Here is a 21423-nt window from a genome sequence, read left to right on the forward strand (position 1 = left end):
TTAGTCTCTAGTCAGGATCAGTCTAGAATCCTGACTTTAGACTTCTAGTTATGCCATGGTTTGTCTAATGTCACCATGAGTGTCAGGAGAAGTAGGACCTCCTTTACTCATAACACAACAACCTCTCTGCTCATATTTCAGCAGCCATATCCCACTGTTTCTCCCTAATGAGATTACTATTAATTAACCCTCTGGGTCTTTTTCAGATGTTCTGTTGCAAATATCAAGGGGGAAAAGTACAAGAAATTATAACATGTATTTACTTTAATACTACATCTAGAATAATATGCCTCTGTTGCCTAAAAAGATCTCATACCCACCCTTTTTCCTTAAAAAAAAAAATTAGACAAAATAAAAATAATCACCCAAACCAAAAAAGTCTTATTACTATATATTCAAGTTTTCTAAATTAAACATCATTAAAAATAATTAAACAAATTCAACTTACTTGCTCTTTCACGCTGTCACCAGTAAACATATACTTCATGTGATAGAGGAAGTCACAGATGGGGTCCATGTAATTTAAATGGGTGCTACACTGGTCAACATTCAGCAGCATGTCATAAAACGCCACACCAATCTATTTAACAAATAATGTAAAATTATTTAAGTGATCAAAAGTGATTCAATAATTCAGCATGATGCAGCTGGGCTCCATTACAACACTCGCACTGGAGGATACTGTCTTTGCTGTAGAACTGTCATATACCATATACACCTCTATGCACATGAGATATGATATAGCTTGCATTTATAAAAGAATCTACAGCGCTACCAAATGCCCCTGACAAGGCTTAAATAAAATTTCTCTTCATAGTTTAGTAATTTCTCTTAAAATTAAGAGATAAACAATCCCCTTTCTAGACACCATCTCTCGATGTCTGGGATAACTCCACTCCTAGGGAGCCTTTGGATTATACTTTCTTAGTTCCATTTGGTAGCTCTTGCTTTAAGGTTCTACTCCTGAGTCCTTTCCTGTTTGCGACATCTTGTTAGAAGTGACCGACTTCATCCATTCTCATGATTTTAATTAGTTCCTCTGCACTGTAAGATCTCAAATGTACTTCTCCATCCTTAACCTCTTCTCAACCTTCATGATGGGCGTTTCCCCTGCATCTCCAATTCAATACATCCCACCCTAAATTCATTACTGGCACACTAAGTCCTCTAAAATTGCTCTTGGATCCTGTTAAACTAGTTTCACTACTAATGGTTGTGACCTGCAGTTTCAATAACACTGGTAAAGAAACCTAAATAGATATTTCAGAATTTAATCATGTCACAGGAAACCCAGATTATATTTTACCTCTATCATACAACGAGTTCTCTCTTGCTGAAATCTTTGTAAAAATGGTCCAACAAGATGGTATACATAAAGCAACTGGAATTCAGTCTTCACTATAGGAAGAAGTACTTCAGTAAGAAACCTAAAATTTGAAGATAAAAATAAAAATCTCCTGTGACTTGAAATTATTTAAATTGTTTGAATTTTGTTCATACAGTATTTATAAAGTATTACAATAAAATACAATTTTTTTAAGGTTCCTTTTAATTTGGTAACAATAATATTTCTAATTAATCTCACATCTCTCACTGGCTATTACTTTCACTTGATTATTTTTATTTATTTATTTTTTTTGAGACAGAGTCTCACACTGTTGCCCGGGCTGGAGTGCAGTGGCGTGATCTTGGTTCACTGCAACCTCTGCCTCCTGGGTTCAAGCGATTCTCCTGCTGAGTAGCTGGGATTACAGGCACATGCCACCATGCCTGGCTGATTTTTTTATTTTTAGTAGAGACAGGGTTTCACCACATTGGCCAGGATGGTCTTGATCTCCTGACCTTGTGATCCACCCACCTCGGCCTCCCAAAGTGCTGGGATTACAGGTGCCTGCTACCACACTCAGCTAATTTTTTGTATTTCTACTAAAGACAGGGTTTAAATCAGATTTAAGTCATTCTTAATTGTAAAACTACTGATAGGTGAATTATCTGAAATAAAAAGAGAATAATCCAATAGAAATGCCACTCTTGAGAAATTTCAATCTAATTAATACCATTATTATGGTCAAGAAAAATAATCAGGAAAATAGGATAATATCAGTTATTCAGTTTAAAAGGTAACTTTTGGGATACATTCTGGAAAAAGCATGCATTTGACTAAGCTTCTTCAAACTATAGTGGAAAACTAGATTACCAGATTATTACTAGCACATACAGGTCAATTTTTAAAAAACAATTCTGAAGCAAAAGGAGCTTTCTGATTAACTTACTTTGCAAGTTGTTCTTTTTTTTTTTTTTTCTTTTGAGACAGAGTCTTGCTCTGTCACCCAGGCTAGAGTGCAGTGGCGCGATCACGGCTCACTGCAACCTCCGCCTCCCGGGTTCAAGTGATTCTCCTGCTTCAGTCTCCTGAGTAGCTAGGATTACAGGAACACGCCACCACGCCCAGCTAATTTTTTTATTTTTAGTAGAGACGGGGTTTCACCATGTTGGCCAGGATGGTCTCGATCTCCTGACCTTGTGATCCCCCCATCTCGGCCTCCCAAAGTGCTGGGATTACAGGCGTGAGTCACCGCGCCCGGCCGCAAGTTGTTCTAATGAATGAAGTATATACCTCATCTGTTAATGAGATTAGAAAAAAATGAAATACATCCAATTTCTTTTTTTTTTTTTCAGATGGAGTCTCACTCTGTCGCCAGGCTGGAGTGCAGTGGCGCGATCTTGGTTCACTGCAACTTCCAACTCCCTGGTTCAAGCGATTCTCCTGCCTTAGCCTCCCGAGTAGCTGGGGTTACAGGCACACACCACCATGCCCAGCTAATTTTTGTATTTTTAGTAGAGATGGGGTTTCACCATTTTGGCTGGGATGGTCTCAATCGCCTGACCTTGTGATCTGCCCATCTCGGCCTCCCAAAGTGCTGGGATTACAGGCATGAACCACTGCACCCAGCCTATGTCAAATTTCTTTAAGAAATTATTATACTTACTTTGGAATGAGAGAAAGTTGTCCGATGCTAGAATGGTGCCACACGGCATGTGCGAGAGCTAATGTATAGCTACAACTCATCTCAGAGTAGGACTGATGACAGGCAGTGAAATCAAAGAGGCGGAATGGATAGCCAACCCACTCTGTTTCAGACGTCAGGCTGGGGCTGCTGATGACACTCACAATTCGATCATGAAGAACAATCCAGTATGGCTCCTTTAAAATCGGAGGAAAGCTAGTGAAAAATGTCACTTATCCAGCATTCCACCCCAAAGTCTAAAGTAATAGTGTTTTCTTTCTTTAAAGTTTTCTATTTTTCCAGCTTCTGCACAATACAGTTGGGTGACTTTGTAATTGGTCAAATTAAGTCAGTAACAACCTAGGAGAAGTACCTGTGAGTTAGGGGGCTCCATACATGTATCTGTCCAGCTCATTTAGGTACCTGATATATACTATGCAGTAAATCAATTAATTTATCAAACAATAAATCTATAGCTTTATTATTTATTTAAAAATAATAAACTTTAAAAAAATATGTGTGGAGGTCAGAGAAAGGAGTTTTCATGTGAGCTGGAAAAGTCAGGGAAGACTTCATTCACTGAGAAAGGAGGCTCTAAGCTAGCAAAGAATGAATAGGCTTTAGAGAAGGTGATGGAAGAAGAAGGTTCTGGAATAAGAAAAATGTCTTATTCCCTCACATTCAGAAGTACCTAAAACATGTCTTAAGCACTATCTGCAGGAACAAAGGCTGTAGATATACAACATGTTAAGTGGCCAAGAGTTTTTACATCAGGCTATGATGTAAAAACTAAAGTTGGATAGGTAAAGGTGGTACCAGAAAATGCAGAGACCTGTAAGTCACATAGATATATTTAGATCTAATACAGAAAAGCAAAAACTAGTCACTGTAGATTTTTAAAGCAGTAATAATATGAAAAACCTTTAAAAACATAAAATACTTCATTAATTTGCATGACGTCCCGTACAAGGGCATCCTATATGCATCTTTTTCTTTTTGCTGACATGGAACAGCTGGCTGTATTTCATCCCTAAGTACAAATCACAATTATTAACTCACTGGTAGGGCAGTGATGATCAAACCAATTGCATTCATCCATGCTGTAATGTTCTCTCTTGGCACTAAAGGCTGACTGCAACCGGCAAAAAAGAATGTAAGTATGAATTTATAAAAACATTTTAGATGGCTGACAACGGATCTTATTTTTAAAGAATATATCTAATTCAGAGGATCGACAACTAATCCATTTCAATAAAACAATGGGGAATTTTTTATTGAATAAAAATGTAATATGCATAAAAACTCAAGAAGCCTTTTTAAAAATACTTCCTCCCCAATCATTATCCCATACTTCATGCTAATTTTTAAAAGAATCTTGAAATCTTGAAAACAAGATGAAGAGAATCTTGTTTTAAGTGACAAGTTAACATTATTCCTATATTAAATGTCAAACTGCTATTAATGAGTAGAAGTAGGAACAAACCCGGATCTTAGGATCCTGTCCAGGGCTCATTCCATAACTCCTATATCACAAAGACAAGATCTGGAACCAGAAAACAGTCATCATCCAATGTGCATCAGCCTTGCAGCAACAGGTTTGTCTTAAAGTTCCAAATAGAATACCATTCTGTTTACAAATAAACAACAAATCTTACTGCATGAACCAGAATACATACCTTTTTAGGACAACATTTAGAAGGGCATTCCCAACCTCTTTGCCTGAAACTGCCAAGGCCATGAGCTCCACACAAGTAACATGGAGAGCATGGGCAGCTGGGTTGGGAAACTCATTGAATCTCCAGTCACAGTTTGGAAAGGGACCAGGAGATTTGCCAGCCATCGGTGCACACAGTTAAAGCAATAACAACTGGACTATCTCATCTGATTGTCAATTTATCTGATTATGAGCTGCCAAGAAGTGATTTACCTACACTTAGAGAGATTAAGAGGCAAATACAAACCAAATACAAATGAGTTTGACATGATTGAAATGTATTAAGAGCAACCATTTGACTAACCACAGGTATAAATGGTTGGTCTTACAGGTGGGTTCTTATAAATATGACATATAATAGCCACAGACGCAACCAAGGTATACCTAGGTTTCATAAGCCTATTTCTTTTAATAGTTATAAGACATTAATATGAAAATTATTTTCTAATGAGTCATTCTTTTGCTTCAGAAAATAAATTCCTTTGTGTAAGAAAATAAGTCATGCTCATTTATGCAGAATTTCTCTACCTAGTAAAATAGTGGTATGGTTATAGACATTAAGTATACAGTGCTAATAACTGAAAATATAAAATCAGAATGAAGAAATAAACATCCAAGTATATTTTCACTAAAATATACCTTTTGAATAAAGAAAAATACATTTTATCATTTATTATTTAATACAGACATTAATTTTTTTAAAGTAACAAGATCCTACGTTCTCCAGTAGCACACAGATGCATGTGCTACAAAACATAGTATGTAAGAATAAGATTTTTTCTTTGAAACAAATCTCCATGAAGTCTATTTTTAAATATAATTTTTTTACCACTTATCCTCAAGTTCTAAAATATAAATTTTAATAGAATTTCAGTCTATCTGGCGTGATGCTGCTAATTTAAGATTTCAAACCTTTACAGAGATGAAAATGGAAGTAATCTTAAAAAAAATTAAAACCTTGAAATATATAAAAAATTACTTTAAAAGAAAAAATATGTTCTCATAAATCAAAATACTATTATTTCTGGGAGTCTAAAATCACAATAAAAAGGATATTATCGACTAGTCTGCCAATCAATCTGCAATAGTAGGTGTCATCTGGAACCCAGGGATTTTCCTCTCGTGCATTCATAGCGCATTTCAGGTAAGTGTCACTTAGACACCAGCCCTGTGGTCGATTATCCTTGAGAGAGCCAATGATCGCATGGACGAGTTTTCGTTTGAGAAATGCGCGGTCTCTCAGGTGCATTTCATAATAGTGCAGAGTGTTATACAGATAAGTCACTGGACGATCTGCCAAGAAAAAAACATAACACCACAATGTTTAACTGGTTACTAATAACTGTGAAAAACTGATCAACTGCTTTCCAGATAACTGAAAAACAGCTCAGAAGATTTATGAAACAACTTCACATGCTGGGCAATTGTATACTATGAATATTTTAATCTGAGGAGATGCAGAAGGCTCAGAATGTTTCTAGTAATATATAGTTTGTATTTATATATTTTTTTATTTAAGTGGAAGCAGTTCCATTTCTGAAAATTTATCCTGCATAAATTTTAATCCCTTGACATACAACAAGGGATGTCATTGCAGCCCTGTTTACACTAGCGAAAGATGAAAAACAGCCTAAAAGGTCAAAAACAGGGGACTGATAAAGTAAATTATGGCATGTATGAGGCAGCTCTTTATGTACTAATACAAATGACCAACCCTAATACATGATAAAGTTGAAACAAACAGGGTACAGAACAATATGTGTATTATATTTTACCTGTGTTAAAAACAAACAAAAAAACCAGCCAGGATATCTAAGAGGGGATGGCAAGAGACTGGTAACATTGGCTGCCTACAAAAGAAACTGGCTAGCTGGAGGCCAGGATGGGACTAACTACCTTTCACTGTATACTCTTCCCCATCAAGTATGTATATTACCTAACCCAAAAGAAAAATGTTTTTAAAAGAATGCTCACTTGAACTTTATGCCTATTCTATCACGTTAACACACAATTCGTACTTCTGCTTTGAGGGAAGGTATCTTAAAGATGAAGCAGGACTGCCCGCCAGACAAACACTTTGTTCCCACAGTGGCTGCTCCAGGACCTTCACATTTCTGTCACTGACCCTGCCACTCTCCAGTTACTATGCTTAAAATTTCAGTTGTCTTTTTCTTTCAATATTCTCCTTATAACCAGCCAATCAAGTCCTGTTTCTTCTTTTGTGACCATTTGTCCCTTTTCTCTCATTTTCAATGCAACCATTGTTGCTTAGATACTAATCACACAACTGAGCTTTTTGACATGTCCTTGTAATGGCTTCATCCCAAGACTGCTGCCAACTATAACTGGATGTACCTTTCTGAAATAATGTTTCCTATGCCATGATCATACTCAATAACTTCCAGTTGATTATTATCTGCAATTATAAAATCAGCCTAGCATTCAAGGTGATCTACAGTTAGGTACACTCTGTCTTTCCAACCTTATTTCTAGAACTCTCTGGTAAGAATTTTCAATTCAACCCAACGTAGCAATTTTTCTTCAAATATACCTTATTTTATCTCCTCCATGATTTCCCCCAAATGATCCCTTCTGCCTCGTATGCTGTATTTTCCCTGCTGCTGCTATAAATTGGATGCATCAAGTTCAAATCCTACCCACCCAAGAAGGCTGCCAAGATCTGTTTAGTTTACAGTAACATCACCCTGTTCTGAACTCACACTTTTGTTTATATTTTTATGTTGTATATTTTATACTTCATGGCACCATCCATAGTACTTATCCTCAAAACACTTCATTTTTAAAATAATTAAAATAAAACCTTTAGAGCCACTATTACACACTATTATGTGATCCTGCCCATCCTACTTTTGATAATGGAGGTATTAGATGAAATTAAAATTTGAAAAAGCTCACCATGAAATTTATATAAGCCTCCTAGGTGATCCAGTAGAGTCTCCAGTGATTTGGACACTGGAAGCAACTCTAAAAATCTGTGGATTACTATATCAAACACTGGAAGGAATCGAAGACACACATTCCCAAAATAGATGGGCAGATAGGGAGACTGGATCTGTACGGGAGGATCTACCTGTTCCGCGAGGCCCTCAAAATACAACTTCTCTGGATATTTCTGTGGAATTGAGAAGATGATAAATGGTTAGAGCGTTTTTAAAAAAATTCTCTTAAAAGAGCTAAATGTGAAAGCATTGTTTAGATTTTTTTTTGCAGGGAAACATTTAAAGTTATACTTGATTATACTTTACTTCTTTTTATATAAGTACTTATGTCCACTAAAACTGCAGTTTCAATTTATTCTCAACATTATAGAAACTCTCAAACCTTGAAGAAGTTCAGAGAGCTAACTTACTTCTATATAGACAAGAGAAAAAACAGAACCAGAGAGAAAACGGCCAAATCAATTCATCAAATACTCAAGTATGGCTTTAAAAGGATTATCTGAAATAGTAATTAGAACTAGTACCTTGTGATAATTCATGTGCTTGGTGTGCCAGTCATTCTGTAACCAGTGCTCTGGGGAATTTTCCTTCACAAAGTCACTTACTCGATTTCTAAAATCGTTTGGTTTGAGTAACAGCAACTGAATTATGAAATAACAAACCTGGGCTTCATTTCCTTCATGACTACGCATGGCCTTTGAAAAACAACAGAAAAATTATATGAAAATGTTCAACCTGTGTAAAATCATGAGGGCCATCTGAAAGCCTAAATTTTAACAAAGTAAAATCTCACTATTATAATTTCCTTAGACGTCTAGTCTATCCCAAACCAACTGTTCAGTATTCCCCAAACATGGATGACCTTTCTTGCCTATTTTTGCCTTACTATTCCTTCTGCCTGGGATGTCCATCTTTATTTTTTTAAAATTTAATCTATCTTTCACATCTATCACCTAAGCAGATAAGATTTCTCACTGTTTCCTAGAAATATTTTTTCTACACCTCCATCTTATCCTGATATCTTATTGATTTATAGACTTACATTATTTCCCCTAAAATATAATAACTACTTTTATATCTATGCTCCACAGCTAAGGGGTTAACGTTAAACTATGCCACTCCAAATATCACCACCATATAATTTTTTTCAGTGTAGCATTTTCCAGCCTACTTCAGTATCTTTTTAAAGAAATCTACCCAAAGGCCAGGCGCAGTGGCTCACACTTGTAATCCCAGCACTTTTGGAGGCCGAGGCGGGCAGAACATGAGGTCAGGAGATCAAGACCATCCTGGCTAACACGGTGAAACCCCATCTCTACTAAAAATACAAAAAATTAGCCGGGTGTGGTGGTGGGCACCTGTAGTCCCAGCTACTTGGGAGGCTGAGGCAGGAGAATGGCGTGAACCCGGAAGGCAAAGCTTGCAGTGAGCCAACATCACTCCACTGCACTCCAGCCTGGGTGACAGAGCAAGACTCCATATTAAAAAAAAAAAAAAAAAAAAAAAATCTACTGGAAATAGACATCAAAGTCAGGAGAAAAAAAAAAAAAAAACATTTGGGGAATGTTTGTTACCAAAGTGTAAAGAAATGGTTATATTAGCACTCTGTGAACAAACACAGTGACTTACTGCTACTTCCTCCCTCTAGTGGGAGTTTTGGAGAATCAACTCCGGGTCTAATTGCTCATATTTTCAAAGTATCACAAGGCTAGGACCACATCTATTTTATTTACTTCTGTACCTTCTATACATAGAACACAGTTGATATTCAATATGTACTTATTAAATGAATGAATAAGGAAATTGGGGCTGGAAGTAGTAGCTCATGCCTGTAATCCCAGCACTTTGGGAAGCTGAAGAGGGAGGACGGCTTCAGCCCAGGAGTTCGAGACCAGCCTGGGCAACATGGAGAAACCCCATCTCTATAAAAAAGTTAAAAAGAAAAAAAATTAGCTGGGTATGGTGGCATATGCCTGTACTCCCAGCTACTCAGGAGGCTGAGGCAGGAGGAGATTGCTTGAGCCCAGGAGGTTGAGGCTGCAGTGAGCCATGATCATGCCACTGCACTGGGCGACAGAGCGAGACCTTGTCTCAAAAAACAAACAAAAAAACAAAAACAAACAAAAAAAGAAATTGGAAAATTTCTAGCTCTTTAGGGAAGTGACAGCAATGCTTGATATAGTATAAATTCATTAAATCCTTCAAAGCAATATAGAGCAGGTCGGCATAAGATATATTAGTCATACATCTTGATCTAAAAGAGAATAAGTTTAGAAACATATTTGTTCTTACCAGGCAGAGAATTAATCTGTCCAGTGTAACAATGTTATATTTCCATACCATGTCATTAAGAATTTCAATGCATTTATTGAGTTGCTGACCCCCTGCTGATGTAGAAAACTCATATACCAGGAAATCTGCAAATGTCCTCACATGGGCTACCAAGGCCCTGGCTCCAATTCTCTCTAATACTCTGGAAGGCAGAGAGTAAAACATAAACTCCATTGTTGTATGTATACAACAATTTGCCAAATGGAATGCAAATTAGGTTTTTGACTTACCTATAGCCAATCTGATTAATATGATCTGTTTCCAAGAGCATTTTCCAGAGAAGACAAAGAAAGAGAGGAGGGGAGCCCTGCATAGAGAAGTGGGTAATAATGTCGTTTTCGTTGCTCATTGACTTCCACTTCCTATACTCCTCCTCCACATTTTTTTTCAGATTAAAACGGCTTTCCTGAGGCACATTATTTTGTTTGAAGAATGCCTAAAAAGAGGATCAGAAGTTTATTTCATTGGTTATAGTAGAAAGAGCACTGGATATGGAGTTAATAAACCAGTTCTAGACTTGATTCTGACATTAATAAACTCTAGGTGACCTTGAGCAACTCAGCAATTAAGGCTTGAATTTCTGTGTCTGGAAAATACATAAGCTTGACTAGATTATCTCCAAGATTCCTTTTCCTAGATTTCCTAAATGGAAATTCTAAGCAAGCCTGAATTCAAAGCTTCTTCAATCATCTGTTGATACTTCCGCCAATCTTAAAAAGAAAAAAAAGAATGAAATGTCTCTACCCTTTGGCTACATATGTTAGTGTCTTTAAGGAAAATCCATTGCACTAGCCCAGTGATTCTCAAGAGTGTGGTCCCAACACCAGCAGTATCAGCATCATCTGGGTCTTACAAGAAATGCAAAATTCTCAGATCTTATCCCAGATTTACTGAATCAGAAGCTCTGTGGCTGGGGGGCCCAGCCAACTGTAGCTTAGCAAGCCCTCCAGGTGATTTGGTAAGTTTAAAAACCAAATGCTCTACTAGCCCTACCAGGAGTTATGAAAAATGGATGTTCATCATGCCTAACATTTTTTCTGAAAAGGAGAAGACAGATGAGGTTTGCCTTTCTGCCTATTAGAAAAGCCAGGTTTACAGTTTTTCTGTGATTAAGAAAAAAATTCAGTGAAGTGTCATATTATGCGCACTCTGTGAAGCTCCATTACATTATACTTCTCCCCATTTCAGTTCTATGAGAGAGAAAAAAATTTTCAGGTACTATGTTAATTTTCATGAGATTCTAAAACCATTAACTATTTTTTTCTCTTTTTCAATTTTTTTCACCTTTACTTTTTTCCTCTTTCTACTCTTCCTCCCCTTAAAACTGTTAACTAAGATGAAACCATAATAATTAAATTTTTAGAAACATGTCCAGTACCAGAGTAGGACACAGAACAACTTGAGAGATTTTGTAAGTAATGACTTTTTTTTTTTTTTTTTTCTAGAGACAGGGTCTGGCTCTGTCACCCAGGCTGTGGTAGAGTGGTGTGACCATAGTTCCTTGTGACCTTGAATTCCCGGGCTCAAGCAATCCCCCTTGCCTCAGCCTCTCAAGCAGTTAGGACTAGAGGTTTGTGCCACCATGCCCAGCCCCTAAATATTTTTTAAAATAAATAAAAGCTAATTTTATTCAGAAGTCACCAAGACTCACTCTAGAACACCATTGTGAATGGGAAGAAGGATTTCATGTGTATTCAATAAGTAATTCAAGACCAAATTACCTGTAGTGGGCCTGGAAAACAGCTCAGGGTGTGTGAAGCCCAATTATGAGGAGTGAAACTCATGATGGTCTGAAGTATGTCTTTACACCAAGTTCCCTGAATTGAATCAGAGCCTGTAAAAAAATCTAAACATAAACAAATAGATGTAATCCAGATATAAATGATTATATCCACAATTCATAAAAGATTATAGCGAAAATAATAATTATGTACACTGAGAATTTCACCACAGTGCATTCATTGCTTAACTAGTTATATTCAGCTTAGAACCTAAATTTGCTTAGTTTATGAATGATCTGGATGATCACATTAGAAAATATGAGAACAATTTATGAAAAGATGACAAAAGACATTTGGAATCTCTCTTTTTTTGAGGTTACAGAGTACCAGTGATAACAGTAACACAAGCCCACCACTACTGTTCATTTACTTTGACACTGATTTAGTAGTACTTTATTCGGCCAAGGGAATAGAATAAAGAAAGATGTCTTTTTTGGTGAGTGAAATAATTACATAATGCATGCATAAATCTCAGAATTGAAGAGGGTTCTTTATGTAAAACAACATAATTTACATAAATGTATTTGAGGTTGCTAAAATCAATAACTATCTCTTTAAAACATCAGTTCTAAAGTGTGGTCTGTAGACCTCTGGGGGATTCCCCAATAGCCCTTCAAAGATTCAATGAGGTCAAATAATAATAAAAAGATATCATTGGCTTTTTCACTTGATATGAGCACTGACGGTGCAAAAGCAATTGTGGTAAAACTGCTGGTCCTAAGCACAAATCAAACAGTGATGCCAGACTAGATGAAAAGGCTTTGTATTCTCCACCACATGCACTCAGTGAAAGAAAAGTGCCAGTGTCAATCTCGACACCTATTTTTAATATCATACGTAACAAAAGGGGAAGCATATGCCTAGTGTTCCAAAGTTTGATGGGTGTCTTGAGGAAAAACACTTGTGCACTTGTGTGACTGACTGAGCACTGAGTTAAATCAGTTGCTTTTTTTTTTTTTGAATTCCAATTTTACTTGAAAGAATGTCTGACGGAAAACTACAGCTAGCTAGACTTATGTATTTAGCAGACATTTTCTTGAAAATTAACAAAATGAGCTTGTCACTTTAAGGAAAACAAATGATAGTAACTTTTACCAATGATAAAATTTGACCTTTTAAGTAAAAGTTGAAATTTTGGAAAACCTGTATCTACCACGACATGATAGCATTCTAAAACTTAGATTTTTCTAATAAACTTTGCAGTGATATTAACAAATGTAATTTTCTGATACTGTATAAACAAAATGTCAACGTTTGCTAGATCTACGTAACTCAGTGAACCAGTATTTTCAAAATGAATAATTCATGAAGTTACAAAACATGCATGGATTTAAATATCCACTCAATGTACAAAACAGATGTACAGGTTACAATGTAACAAAGTGCATGAAGTTCACTGGGGGTTTTGGATTCCATATTGCAGCTAACCTTTAAGCAACTATCATTTTTCCATGTGATGTCAAAGAACATTCCCAATTATCTGAAAAGGCTATTAAAATACTCCTCTCTTTCCAACCTCATCTGTGTGAGGCCACATTTTTCACTTACTTCAACTAAAACTTCAATGGATTAAATGTCTAAGCAGATGAGAATCCAAACTATGTCTTCCTTTACGTCAGATATTAGAGAAGTAAAAATGTAAAACAATGGCACCTCTTCTCACTAAAGTTTTGCTTTAGAAAATATACTTTTTTTCATAACATCATATATTAACATGTAATGTTTATTATTGCTATTTAAAAACAAATTAAATATTTGTTTAAATATTTTTAAACTTCTTAATTTTAATATCTAATAGAATAAATATCCATAGATATAATCCATATAAACAGAAACTCTTTGGGAATTTCAATTTTGTTTTTAAGAGTGTAAAGCAGTCCTCAGACCAAAAAGCTTAAAGTATTACTACTTTAAAATTATGGAAGATAGCTGAAAACTGATGCTCAACCCAGTTATTAATAGAATGATGGTACACAAAAGAGCTTCCATAAATGAGTGAAATAGTGAAGATATCAAAACAACTGGCTTTTTTCAAACAAATGAAAAGTATCTTTTTAGTATGTTATAACTATAGTAATTAGTAGAATCATGGCACACTTTAATTCATCTGTTGTTGTTTGTAGTCACATATTCACCGTACCTGTTACATGAGTTGCTCTAGCCAAGGTCAATATCAAGGCTCGGTTCAGTTCTTCAGATTCTGCTGAGAGCACTGTTTTGGGATCACTAAGGAAGCGTGTAAACTGCGGCTGTACCTCTGAACTACCTAATGCTGTTATAAGCCTGAGGGCAGTGCTCTCGACACTGAAAAGTGGGAGAACAAAAAGAAATGTAAAAACATTTCAGAATTATGGAATTAAATCTAATTCTAAGGTTAATTCCAATGGAAAAACATGCAATCTATGACTATCCCTTCTTTAATTAAAAAAACACTTTTGTGTGAGAATAAATGTTGCTTAATTTGTTTAAAAAACCTAATTTGTCCAATTTTATAGTGAAAATCATGACTTTTTACACATTTGAAAAAGATGGCTTGTCGCCTATAGGACTAAAAAATTTCACCTGGAGATACTGCATTTCAAAAATTATATTTTTCTATCTAAAATATATTTTAATTTAAAGCAAAATCAATGTGACATGATACTTTAACCATAATCTGAAGCATACTTAAAACCAGCATTCTAAAGGGCTAAGTTACAACATAATAATAAATATCCTGGAGTACTAATTCTCAGTCCAAAGATCCTGAAGGAAGGACTCAACTATCTTCATCAGTTTCTATTCAAAAAGCTGGACTCTGCTCCTATACTGGAAACAAAATACTTTAGAAGCAGAGAAGTTTTATGACAGACGGAAAAAAAAAAACCAAAAAACTATAAGGTAAAGGATTAAGAACCTCATCTCCAAGAAAGCTTCTAATAAATCTTAAGGAAAGATGGTCTTCAATGAGCTCACCAAAGATGGAGCTGGTTCTGGTTGGTTTGTGCAACTGCAGCCAAAGTATGAAGATGACTCAGGAGCTGAACTCTATAATGAGGCTGAATATGATGCATCCGGTAGCTAAACATCTCAAGGAGTGTGTGTAAGATCCCCCATGCATGTGATTTGAAAACAGTTGGCAAAAGCTGACCTGGAGGAAAAAGACAATTTAACGTACCAATTATTAAAGGCTATGCATGAAAAGATATTTGAAGAAAGTCACATTGAGTAAAATATAAAGATTTGATTGTGAAAATACACACGCACACACACATATATATTCTCCATATTTTCTTATTTTCTACTTTTAACAGTAAAGAAAAATTCAGATCCTAACTATAATGCCAAGTTTGCTTTTTTCCTGGGATTTGGCAATTGATATTCATGTTTATCTGGAAAAATAAAATGAGACAAGATATGAAAAAACATTAATCTTCTCAATTCTGGTATCTTTTAAATTATTTTTAGACAGTTAATGTTCCATACCTTTTGAAGTATGAGGTTCACTTTTTAATACAAAAAATTGTATTACACCTGCCCTTGTTTCCTCCTACCCCCAAGAAAGTTTTATTCAACAATCAGTTATCTAAGAAGAGTTATTGTGGTTAAAATTAAGACTATGCTGTATTCGTGAAAAGCTGGAATTACCATGAATCAGAAAAACACTTCTATATTAGAAAGTATCTATTATTTTAGAACTATATAATAAATAAGACATTATAATGTATCTTCTGCAATGTAGGAAAATTCCTTCTTTATTGCCAGTCAGCCTTCATATGCATTGGAGGACAGCATTACTGCCTCAGGCAGAATCCATTTGCATGAGGACAGGGACCGAGTCTCTCCTGCTCTCTGCATCCCAGGCACCTAGCACATTAACCTTTTCTTACCACCTTACTTAAAAATGCAACAAACCTCCCGACCCTCACACTTCCTATTCCTTTTTGCTTTATTTTTCTCTATAACATGTATCATCTGACATATTGTATATTTCATTTATTTAATGTCCCCCTCCATAAGCTCCATCATGGTGGTGACTTGTTCTCTGCTGTGTCCCCAGGACCTAGAAAAGTAACTTTAGAGTTAATGAATGGGTTAATAGTTATAAACACCAGAAAGTCCTGTCTTACTGATAAATCCTTTGATGCCCAAAGACTCTATTTCCATATAGACCAATAAACGACTGTAAGTTTCCACTAGGGCTGGAGCCAAGGCCACACTGGACTTTGCATGAGCAAGTTTTATCACCCTGGTTGCAATGCTGTGAATAAGGCTGAGGAGAAAAAAAGGGAAGAAAATAAAAATCCATATTTTTGACATAAACATAGGGGCTACTCTTCTTAGAAGTAACTTAGTATAAATTTGAACTTAAAATGATTCAAATGAAGTTGATTCATTTAATGTGTTTAAGCTGTGCAGGACACTTGGTAAGGATGCACTGCACAACCTGAGAGTCATTCCGTTTCTATGGTGCTTTCAATATGCATACGGATCCCCCTGCTCATGGAAAAACAAACTTTGGGTTCAACTCATAAGAGCATGCTTGAGGGATTTTGGTCACTCAAATGATGCATCAAAATACATTTGGGAAATTAAATAACTTTTGTCACAGATTTACTTTAATAAATCACTGCTAAGACCCAAATGTTAGGTTCTAATGGGGCTTTGCTCAAATCTGTTATATATGCAAGTGAAGCACATGTGTAATTCTATCACAATGGTTACCATTTGAAAAAGAGCATAGCTCTACAGGACTGATGCTCCACTTGGAGGCCCACAGACAAATTCTCTTTGGCTTATACAGTGGTTGTTTTAAATTTGAGCCAATACTTAAAAGCTGAAAGACTAGTAATAAAAAATCTGGATTTCTAGCCCTTTCCAAAAATGTTGGAAGCTCTAGCTACACTAGTCCTCATTCTTAACATCTATAAAAAATGAAAAAAATATGTGCAAAAAATTTTTATAATGCTTATCTCTCATGGAGAGATTACGACAATTACTTTCTTTGGGTTTGTTTATCCTAGAATTCCCATAATAAAAAATATTTACTTTTGTAATAAAATAAAGCTAATTTTTTTTTCTTAAATGTACCTGACTATGAAATAATACACACATAAAATCATGAAATAAAGGTTTATACTATACTTGTATCAATTCCCTGACATGGAACCAAATTAATAAAAAGAACATACCTCATTTTGGCATGAACTGTCAGTGAATCCAGGAGGTTCATAGGTAAGGGGGTAATAGATCCTGAAGCCATACAGTTTGTTCCAGGGAGAGGTATCCTCATAATTCCATTTCCATAAATAGTTTCTACCAGAGCTCCCATGGGTAATGTAAAACATTCTGAATTTGTAGAGTATGCATTACACAATAGAGCAATCTTATAGTCATTCATCTGTAAACTTTTATTTCTCAGACTCTGCTGCAGGAACCTAAAAATTCACGTTCCATTAAAAAGAAAAAAATGAAAATAACTTCCATAATGTTAATTTGTATTTTTTTAAAAGTTCAATTTTATGCAATTATTTATTAATGCTATCTTTGTTCCTATAGGTATTATAGTTTCTGTGTGAAATGTACAGTGGGAATACACATAGAAGTTTGAGTAGCATTTCAGAAGAAAAATAATATGAAATAAACAATTTATGGGTACTGTTAAGTATGTACTACATATATAACCACCATATTAGGCTAAGTTTCAGAGAATGAAGAAATAACTCACAAGTCTATGAACCAGGTTTCTATTTATCATCTGTCTGTATAAACAAAACAATGTCTTCATTACAGATACCACTATGAAAAGGTGGTTAAGGGGTGTCTCATAAAATGAAAACCAAATGAAATATCAAGTCTGACAATCCTGCCATCTCCTGTGAAGAGATGTGGCAGTCCTTTTCAGAAGCTCTAGGTGGGAAGTTAGGCTACTCCTAGCACCCTTGACTACAATACAATGCTATCTAAGAATGGTATCTTCTTTGAGTCATCACAACTTTGGAAGAGATATTAAGGGGCATGCCAGCCAGATCAGCTCAATCAATACTGGCAGCCCAGAGATGAATGATATCTCAGTCAGCTTATGCTCAAGTTCCAAGCACTTGAGAAATTCTGAAACATTTTTACATTTATAAAAAATGATATGCTTTCATTATATTAATAACTTTAAAGTATAACATACACAACTGAAGATCAGCCTTGAAAATTAAAAAAAAAAAATCTATACATATAAGCAAGACTAATCTTGTAGCTGTTTCCTGATATAGGTACTGGTCAGATTCTCTTGCTATGACATATACATCAAGTATTTGCCCTTACCTATAGTGGGTATGGGGAGATTTCCAAATTTCACACAAACACCGAGACCAATATTAGTCTACAATCTGCTATTAATCAAACAAGAAAATTAAGTATCAAGCAACAAATAACTTACTCATGGTGAAGTCTTAGGGAATGAGGTATTGGAATCTGTAGCTTGGAGTTGTCATTTTGAGCTTTTCTATTGAGATGAATCCAAATACAAGTCATTGCAAAGGCATGGGTTGACTGGGGTTTGTTAATATCAGGAACTGGGATATACTGAAAAATAACAATTTGAAAAATAACACAATAGAAGAAAGAGAAGAATTAAATAATTATGTATATTTTCGTAATCAATTTCTAATATAACTCTTTTTAGCATATCATGTCTTACTTTAGCCCCGATAATTCAATAATACAAATCAGAAGGTCTAACAGCCATAAAATTTTGAAATTATTACAAGATGCTTTATTTGGTATATGTTTTTACTTGTTTTAAGTGACACAAATTCACAGGTGCTTTGTCAAGATTTTCCTACTATCGCAGAGCATTCTCAAATAAAAATAAATTTTTAATTTTTACTTTTTAAAAATTAAAACACATCATCATGAAATCTTACTAAAGTGGCAAATGTAACTAAAAACAAGACTTTCTAAAAGTCCCATAACAATTTTTAAGAACATATAAAAATCTAAGAAATACACAACCTAAATAATTATCATTAAACATATTGACTATTAATAGGTAAAATGATACGGGTGTCTTGGATTTGCTTGAAAATTGTCCAACATTAACAAGAAATATAAGGAGGAAAGATGAAACAAGAGTATTTCTTGATGATGGGTATAACATGGTGGGGTTACAGCTAGTGCATGGTGGGGTTACAGTAACCCCACCATGTTATACCCATCATCAATAAAGACTCTTGTTTCATCTTAAAATTTTCTGGGCGGATCACCTAAGGTCAGGAGTTCAAGACCAGCCTGGCCAACACGGCAAAACCCTGTCTCTACCAAAAATACAAAAATTAGTCGGGCATGCTGGCATGCGCCTGTAATCTCAGCTACTCGGGAGGCTGAGGCAGGAGAATTGCTTGAACCCAGGAGGTGGAGGTTGCAGTGAGCTGAGATCACGCCATTGCACTCCAGCCTGGGTGACAAGAGCGCAACTCCGTCTCAACAACAACAACAATTTACGATAAAGTACTTCTAGAAAATGGCAATCATCAAAATCCATCACATTTTACTCAAATATCTTATATGACAAAATACCCAGGGGACATACTGAAGCTCAACTGTCAAAGAAAAAATAGCTATTAACAGAGACTGTTATCTGGCCATTCAATGATGTATATAGATTAAAACAGCTTTAGTGATTTCTATAATTGTAGACCTACCTAGAATGTAGAGAAAGAGCTTGCTACACTTAATATTCAATTGTGATTTAGCATAAACTTTAGAAATACACAAAATCACACTAAAATCCTTAAACATAAATTAGACATAATTTACTCATCATGTTGTTATGAATAGTTACTCAGTAAAGCTTACTTCTTTTTCTGGGTATAGCAAGTCGAAGAGCTTCATCACAGGGAGAAAATCAGCTAGTGCATTTTTCTGAATACTTCCAGAAATGAATTGCAGGAGAACCCACATAAGATGATCTCTGCCTTTAATCAGTCCTCGCCCTGCTAACTATAAAAGATGTTTAAATACACATGTATACACTGCTACTTAAAGATATGAATACAGGAAGTTTTTTGTTGTTTTTTTGTTTTTAAGGAGAAACCCTGGTTCTTGCTCTCAGAAAGTCAGCATCTAACTTTGGCACTTAGTAATTACTTAGTCTCAATTCAAGACACACCATGCAAAACCTGCTAAATTATTTTAATATTATATATATGCTTATTTCCTGCTCCCCAAAACAACTATGCGTATAAAAAACGCAATGTTTTAGAACATAGTCAAGTTGATCATGTGTGCATGAGAATCAAGTTTAATATGGGATAATTCTTATTTAAAAAATCTCATCAAAACCTGGGGAATACTCTATCATACCAAAAGGATTTTTTTTTAAATTTGAAATTATCATGGACTGGTTATCATAAAACATGCTTCCTGGTTTTCTGTACACTTTGTTTCTTATTTATTTATTTATTTATATCTTTTTAGAACAAGGATAGAGATGGGGTCTTGCCATGTTGCCCAGGCTGGTCTCAAATTCCTGAACTCAAGTGATCCACCGGCCTCGGCCTCCCAAAGTGCTGGGATTACAGGAGTGACCCACCCCACCCGGCTGGTTTTCTGTACATTATAATAGAAACTAATGGTGGTTTCTGGGAGAAGGTGGTTGAAAGGATTTTAACAATATTTATGAAAAATTTTCCCCAAGATAATTCATGCTGTGGAGATGTTACATAAAACAACATTTATTTTATTCCCATTCAATATGTCTAAAATTTTTGACAAAAAACATCTTTTCCCACAAACTTAAGTCTTCCACTTGTCTCCCTCTTTTGGATTCATCATCCTCCCTTCTATTCATTCCCAGAGTAGGAACCACTCAGCAAGCCTAGACTCCCGCTACTCTCTGTATTCGCTGTCAGTCACCTAGTCCTATTCCACTTCAGTGTACCTGATCTCTGGCTCCTCCTTTCTGTCCTGGTTTAGTCCTTCAGCATCTTTCACCTAGTCCACTGTAGTATCTCTCACTAATTTCCTTGCCTCTGGCTTTGTACCTGTCCATTGCTATACCACCTTCTTTCTCCCTGTGGACATTAGCATTTTTCCAACTTGCATATGATGATGCCATTCTCCTCTGCATTGCCTCCAAAACAAAATCTAAACTCCTTAGAACAGGCACATGGCCATTTAAAGCTCTCCATGTCTGCCCTTGCTTTCCTGCCTTCCTTATCTCATCAACGATTTCCCCTTTATATTTTTATTTCCAGTTCTCACACATCTCTATCCCTTTCTAAATGATGGTCTTATTGCTAGGAAACACTTTTCTTTTTCTCTCAGCAAGTTTCTATTTGTCCTTCAAGTGTTAGCTTAAAGATCTCTTTGATACAGCCATCCCTGATATTTCTGATAGAGACTATTCCTTTTTTTTTTTTTGACACGGAGTCTCACTCTGTCGCCGAGGCTGCAGTGCAGTGGTGTGATCTTGGCTCACTACAACCTTAGGGACTATTACCTTTTATTTGTGTTGCAGGCAAATGTGCTTTCTTTAGAACAACTATTAAGATATAATCATGTTGTGTGTGTGTGTGTGTGTGTATATGTGTATATATATATGTAAAGTATCTCCTCCTCTAGTGAGGTGCTCCTTGAGGATATTACAGTGCCTT

The 21423-nt window shown here is 35.6% G+C and overlaps 1 protein-coding gene across 4 annotated transcripts in view; it reads right to left on the reverse strand.

Moving 5' to 3' along the window:
• Positions 1–21423, reverse strand: part of MED23 (mediator complex subunit 23) — a 41960-nt gene that overhangs the window by 2270 nt on the left and 18267 nt on the right. For 2 of the 4 annotated variants that reach the window (XM_024248506.3, XM_024248505.3), the window contains 17 exons: positions 19625–19768; positions 18207–18352; positions 16966–17211; positions 15904–16046; positions 14750–14924; positions 13935–14098; positions 11735–11859; positions 10244–10449; positions 9975–10155; positions 8207–8377; positions 7639–7855; positions 5779–6015; positions 4685–4850; positions 4068–4140; positions 2991–3205; positions 1307–1427; positions 449–580 (listed from right to left, as the gene is read on the reverse strand). In XM_024248506.3, the coding sequence (XP_024104274.1) occupies positions 449–580; positions 1307–1427; positions 2991–3205; positions 4068–4140; positions 4685–4850; positions 5779–6015; positions 7639–7855; positions 8207–8377; positions 9975–10155; positions 10244–10449; positions 11735–11859; positions 13935–14098; positions 14750–14924; positions 15904–16046; positions 16966–17211; positions 18207–18352; positions 19625–19768 (2862 nt within the window). The remainder of the gene's footprint in view (positions 1–448; positions 581–1306; positions 1428–2990; positions 3206–4067; positions 4141–4684; positions 4851–5778; positions 6016–7638; positions 7856–8206; positions 8378–9974; positions 10156–10243; positions 10450–11734; positions 11860–13934; positions 14099–14749; positions 14925–15903; positions 16047–16965; positions 17212–18206; positions 18353–19624; positions 19769–21423) is intronic. The other 2 variants (XM_063724987.1, XM_054558165.2) reach the window with 1 other exon arrangement.

The sequence above is a fragment of the Pongo abelii genome, chromosome 5, assembly GCF_028885655.2.
Source record: "Pongo abelii isolate AG06213 chromosome 5, NHGRI_mPonAbe1-v2.0_pri, whole genome shotgun sequence".
NCBI lineage: Eukaryota > Metazoa > Chordata > Mammalia > Primates > Hominidae > Pongo > Pongo abelii.